At 36.1% G+C, this 6,807-nt stretch overlaps 1 protein-coding gene across 1 annotated transcript; it reads left to right on the forward strand.

Moving 5' to 3' along the window:
• The first annotated feature begins 1,984 nt into the window (after positions 1-1,984).
• Positions 1,985-4,143, forward strand: LOC139709543 (putative nuclease HARBI1). Its single transcript, XM_071621500.1, has 3 exons — positions 1,985-2,234; positions 3,104-3,293; positions 3,963-4,143. The coding sequence occupies exons 1-3, from the start codon at positions 1,985-1,987 to the stop codon at positions 4,141-4,143; spliced, it is 621 nt and encodes a 206-aa protein (XP_071477601.1).
• The last annotated feature ends 2,664 nt before the right edge of the window (positions 4,144-6,807 follow it).

Here is a 6,807-nt window from a genome sequence, read left to right on the forward strand (position 1 = left end):
AATAGAGTACGTGTTTGAGCGCTTGTTGTATACGTGTTCACGTGCCACCACTACTTTGCTGCCCGGACGCGATGTTTGTTTTTGCCCGGACAAAGATGGCGCGAGGCCTCTTCATCTCGGCACACGAGCACTACGTACGCGCCACACGCAGTCCGCGCTCTAGTATATTATTAGTATACATCTCTATGGTAGAAACACGCTGTTTGACATGCGCGTATCAACGCGCGTTTGTTACTTGACCCATGTAGGCGTACGCAATATAATGTCGGCCATTCAGCGTGTTTCTACAGAGAATCCGATAGACCTAGAATTTGCAAGCGCGTAATCAAACAGTGCGCTAACGCAGAACCGGGTTGTTTCTACAGAAAGCGCATAATCGGATTGAATCCGATTCTCCACCTGAATGCAGGGGTGGTATTCTGTAAGGATCCTAGGACAGCTCTCGCTCCTAAATACGCGATTGGTATTCTGTAACACCGCGCGTAGGAGGAGAAATAGGATAGTGACGTCAGCCTCTCCCAGCCAGCTCTCAGCTAAGGATAGGGGCGTAACTTGGCATGTTAATTATATGTAAATGAGATCCTAAGATAGGTGGTATTCTGTAAGCGCAAGTAGGATCAAGTTTAGGCGCAAAATGAAGGATAGGTTCCACGCAATCTTTCTCCGGTGCATTACTGTTTTTTTATATACAATACAATACAATACAATACATTAACGTATGAGAAGGAGATCTATGAACATATTATAGCCATGGCTGCGTTCTTGTTTTACGCTCGACGTCGGCAGCGGGCCGAACGTCGCGCAGACGCATGCGTGCAAGTTGGTCGGCATCGTTACGTAACTCCAGATGAGTTCCGACGTCATCACCGCATTGATGCCGGAGACTTTCAAGACTTGTGTAATGAGATCAGGCATGATGACGGCATCGCTCGCATACGAAGAGGAGAACGGTCACTTCCCGTGAATGTCCAAGTGGCCAGTTGTCTCCGTTTTCTTGCAAGCGGTTCCTTCCAAAACGTTTGCGGAGACGTGACGGCCATTAGCCAGCCCGCTCAAAGCAGGATTGTCGCAAGTGTGACGGATGCGATATCGCGGCGAGCTGCGCTGTACATCGGTTTCAACAGGTGTGTATTCTCTTTTTTTTTATCACAATCAATATACATAGTTAAAATGGTAACGATTAAAAAAAAAATAATTAGCTTTATAATGATAATATGTTGACAGATTAACTCTTTCTCCATTTCTTCCTTTTTCGCTCTTTTTGTTTCTTTTTGTGTCTTTTTTTTTTAGATAAAGTAATCTGAGAATGGATTGGGCTGGACCGCTGGTACCCATATTGATAAAGTTCCATCATTACTTGCAATAGTTTCAAGTTTCAAGTTTCAAGTTTATTTAACCAATTAATTAAACATATGATATTTTACAAAAGGATACAGCACTAAGAATAATGAATGGTTTGGGACTCCAAAAGGGGTCCCGGATAAACATATAAAACAAAACATACTAAAGTTTTAAACATATTAACAAGAAGTATAATAATAGTAACGATATATATACATATATATATATATATACAATATATATATATGTTTATATATATATATATATATATATATATATATATATATATATATTAATTGTTGAGCAGTGTGTCGCGTCGCCATGTTGACAGGGTAATATGTTCCTCTTTTTTATTCGTTTTTGTAAAAGCAATTTCAGAATTGCTATGTCTGGTACCCTCCTTGAGTTCATTTCTTGTAATTTGCTACCTTGTCATGTGACTACCGTAATGTAGTTGCCTTTTTTATATCATGTCTTTATATCATTTTTTTAACATAGCACCGAAAAAATCTGTCTGTTTTTATAATTGTGAATGTAAAACATGTGCAATATAGATATGTTTTTGATAAACCTGTTCAATTCAAATCATTTCAGGTATGAAACCCTTCTCACAACAAAAGCGAAGTTTGCGAGGATCGCCGGTATGCCCAACTGTGTAGGGTGCATTGACTGCACACACATATACCTCCGTGCCCCCAACAACAATGCACAAGTCTACATCAACAGGAAAGGCCGGGCGAGCATTAACCCACAGGCAATAGTAGACGCGGATTTGCGTTTCGTCAACGTCGTCGCTCGATGGCCGGGTTCAACACACGATGCATTTATCTGGGAAAACAGTCATGTTTGCCAAGATTTTCGTAACGGCAGATTCCCGTCTGGATGGCTCCTCGGTAAGTCTATGATTTTATATTTTATAAAAGAAGTTATGAATGCATTCTTAATCGTGAGTTCTATGTTTGTATATAGGCCCTATACTTCTATACGCCCCTTATTTAATTGGAATATAATTTATTTATTATGCAGAGATCGAATAATTATTTTGTTATAGCTTTATACATTTTTCTAACATTGATGATGGTCTTGTGAGTGGTAAAAACGATATTGTAATATGAGGTGAATAATTATGATATGTTCTGTTCAACGATGAGAACAGAGGTTTTTACAGGGACAGTTGCAATGGATTGTCGATGATGTGTATATATTTTCAAGCCGGTCAATAAATTCAACACACATGACATGCGAACAGTCGTCACTTTTTGAGTTGTATTTCATCAACATTGATAGTGTATTTCAAACAGCGGAGATTGTGCGATATATCATAAGCATTATACAAAATGTTTGCGGTATATCTGTAATGTTGGTGTGTTTTTTCTTTTGCTTTTTTGCTTAATGAAGATTTTTATTCACGTCTAAGTGTACAACACGTGTGGCCAGTTTCACAAAAGTCCTTTCGCTCATAAAACACACTTATGGAAGTTAGCCTTCATGAAATCTGTTTCACATCACTTATAGACTATACATATCTCCGTTATTAGCGAGTTACCTTCGTCATTCTGATATTAAAGACTTTTGATACAAGATATCTGATGACTCCATGAAACGGAACGTTATCAAGTCTTTTCATCTATTGTATACGCTATATTTCTTTATATAATATATATAATATATATATATATATATATATACATATATATATATATATATATATATATAAATTTGTTTGTGTGTGTGTGTGTGTGTTTGTGTAATTGATCTACAGGTGATAGTGGTTATGGTTTGCAGCCGTGGCTCCTTACCCCTATTCTACGGCCACAGTCAGCAGCAGAAGAAAGGTACAACAACTCACTGACATCTACTCGTACGTGTGTGGAACGCGCTTTCGGTCTCTTAAAGGCTAGATTCAGATGCCTGGATCGGTCAGGAGGTGTTCTCTGCTATTCACCAGAGAGGTACGTAGTCATATCAGTTCTAAGATGAGCTGGAGTCTTAGAAAATGTAGAAAAATTACTCCTAATGTTTCTAATGAGGTATTTTTCATTAGTGTGGAGGTGTGAGCGCAATCCATCTTCAATGAAATTTAAATTACAAATGTACATTAATTTAGCTCAAAATTAATGTTGAATGGTTTAAGATAATGCCATTATGCTTTAACAACGTTCTTTAAATATTAACGCCGACTTACATACAAGTGTTCATTTTTTCGTTGATAAAATGGCTTGGGTTGTACAACAAATCATAAATACACATGTAGATATAAATTTGAAAAAAGGTATTGATATTAAAAAGCACCTAAACTTAATGCCATTAATTTAATATCGCAAATGATTATACTTTCACAATAGCATCATGAAAAATATGTAGACATGCCTCATACCGCAGAAAAACTTCTGAGACGATTGACTGTCACTTTTCAAAAAATCCAATTTCCCTTTGTTGATTTATACATTTCATTTATTTAATGTGATACTCAGTATACGAAAGAATTTTGTTTTTGACTATAAAATGTGATAGTTCTCATGTAAACGTATTACTTTCCTCTGTTCCTGTTCGAATATTCAACAGTTAATTTGATATTACATTGTTTTTATTATTGATTTCATGCTTTCTTTACATTGCAGAGTCTGCAAGATCATCCTTTCGTGTTGTGTACTGCACAATATGTGCGTAAACCGCCAACTACCCTTGCCGGATGGTTTGGTAGTCCAACCACACGATCCTGATCAGCATGAACAACCAGTCGCACATCATCATGGAGGAGGCGACGCAAGAAATCGTGTCATCCAAACTTTCTTTAGTTAAAGAATGTACAAGTATTTTGTCGGAACAAAATTTAATGCACCTCCAACAAGATAATCAGACATGAAATGCTGATTTCGTTCTTTTGTTTTCAATTGTACAATGTATACGTCTAGAGACATAGAATTTTATAAGCATTAGATATATAACAGCGTGTCATGAAGGAAAGTCCCCCTGATGGATGAGTATTCCCGCTTGGATGTGGCTGTGACTCTCGTGGGTGTATGAAAAGCCGCCTGGTGGAGATAAGGAGATAATAGAAACAAAGAGAAATGACAAACAGGTTTCCACTCTTCAAAATGTTCAATGTTGCAAAAGTATGCACATGGTATACGGAGTTGCTTAAATGTAGTGAAATCCATTGCACTACAGGCATTTGCATTATATCACATCAGGTTTCAAAACAATATACTGAGTATGTTATGAAAAAAAAACTTCAATGATTAAAACACTACATTATAATGTAATTGGAATTTGTTACATGAATTATTCATTTCAAGACTCCTTCGTTGCGATAGTCGCCTTCAAATTGCAAATTGCTCGTTACTGGCGTAGAAACATCAAACGTTCTACAACTCTTGGATAGTATTGAGATGTATTCTATTTGTGGCAGTGTCATCGGAGATATTTTGCTCAGAAATATGAGATGAATGAGAAATAAAATAATTTGTATAGTTCCACACCATTAAACCTAATTAAGTTACAAAAAAAGATTCCAGTTTGAAAATCAATGATAAACACGTTAGTAAAATAAATCCTGTATTTTCGAACAAATTTTGTTTAAATCTTCTGCATATATTATAGTACATGTTCTTTTTCCATGGCATCAAACTTGATCTCAAACCTGACTTGACTGCCGAGCGGCCATGCATTAGAGATTAAAGAACCAAAGCGTACAGAGTATAATACAATTGGCCCGATTTTACTTCATCGAGTAAGGCAGGTATAGGGGTGAAGGAATGGTACCGCAGCGTGTAGAATAGCACAGCTTAGTTTTCCATGACGATTGTATTGTTATAGTATACATGGATAAACTATGCTATTCTACACGATAGGTTAAAAGAAATGCGTATATACTTCACGATTTACAAATGTGTTTTATTTTTGTTCCATATAAATAATAATTATGATAATATATTATTATTATCATAATATTATTGTTATCTATACGAAAAAAAATAATTTTGGATTGAGCATAGCAGAGATAATAAAACATGATAGAAACAAATCACGAATAAGAACAAGACAACTACAACATACATTAAGACATAGAAAATAATTTAGGCCCCCTGATGATTTCGTTACACCATCCATGTCAGAATTGTCATATAGATCTTTGTAGTCCAGATGACCAATAACACATAATGATTATGAGGATGGAGTAGAAAAAAAAAAACCACTGCGACATGTTTTTCAAAATAGTTGCAATATGACTTTTAATATGCTCAGTCCTTTCCCCTTCTTTGAGTTTAGGAAATCCTTTATTTTGCTCCCAGCTAGACTTTCTCTTTTGTCAATTCTCCTCTACAAAGAAAAGTTATTGGTCTTAAGACTTTGTGAGTTTGGCATTATGTTATCTCCCGTTAGTGATCAGTTCCTCTCCATCCCCGAAACACCACACCAAATTTTTAAGGGGAATGACGTGTTTTTGCCCTCTGATCCGTTAACACGAAATGACAACCTGAGCTAGAAGATTATTCTCCTGGCAGAATTTCAATCTCTTTCATTTTAATGCAGTTTAGTGGAGTGGATCAGAGAAGAATTTCAAAGACAAACTTAGCGACGATCCAGAACAACGAGGGCATTGGATGTCAGAAGGAAATTATTATCCACTTGGTTTATAATTTTTGTTGACCAGGAATAAATAATGTGCTTGAAGAAGGGTAACAGAGAAAAGGAAATAAAGAAGCTAAAAGACAGTGGGTTAGATAATCAGAACTTGAAATGAATTATGGAAAATATAGTTTTCAACAATAACAACAACTACAAAAAACAAATGCGAGGAGCAAATGGAATATTTAACCCGAAAAAATATTTTTTAGTGAAAATAAAACCCCGAAATAAGATTTAGCCAATGAAACGTTTTATGAAAAGGAATTTTATAGGTAAATAAGTTATAACCGAACATGTTTAAGCCGAGGAAATCAGTTAGATTTGCAAGCACAAGGGGAGCGGCTACGTAGTGAATCAAGGGCTGAAGAGTATTCTAGATTACGAAGAGTTATGGGATGAGTGAGATATCAATAATTATTTTGTTTATGAGAAAAAAAAAATGTGTAATCTTGTTTCTGTGTCGCGGCCTATAATACGGGAAGGCATGTCGTTCAATGAATATGCTGTAGGCATCATCCATGTTAATTTCATCCTTCTCCCGCATTTTAAAACACATTTTACAATCAATAATGTGTATGTCCAAATAAAATTAATCCGTCACTTCCATTAACCTAACGAAAGGTTCACAAGATGAACGTTTGTTGCTGTCACTCGCATCTAACCATCCCCCCCATAAAAAGAAACAAAGCCTATAATGCCATTCAAGACACGTCATGCGTGTTATTGGTTTGTCACAATTCCAATCTGCAATCTAAACATAATTATGATTACAATAAATAAGGTCTGATTGTTGATTCATACCATTATTTTCTCGTATTTAGTAGTTCGATGACG

This window comes from Diadema antillarum, unplaced genomic scaffold (assembly GCF_040938485.1).
Source record: "Diadema antillarum isolate AM-2024a unplaced genomic scaffold, OU_Dant_1.0 seq00001448_RagTag, whole genome shotgun sequence".
Lineage (NCBI taxonomy): Eukaryota > Metazoa > Echinodermata > Echinoidea > Diadematoida > Diadematidae > Diadema > Diadema antillarum.

Excerpts from the sequence above, each read along its gene's own strand:
- LOC139709543 (XM_071621500.1), top strand. The coding sequence starts at position 1,985 with ATGCCCAACTGTGTAGGGTGCATTGACTGCACACACATATACCTCCGT. Across the intron at positions 2,235-3,103 it reads CCCGTCTGGATGGCTCCTCG|GTGATAGTGGTTATGGTTTG; the intron begins GTAAGTCTATGA and ends ATTGATCTACAG. Across the intron at positions 3,294-3,962 it reads CTCTGCTATTCACCAGAGAG|AGTCTGCAAGATCATCCTTT; the intron begins GTACGTAGTCAT and ends TTTACATTGCAG.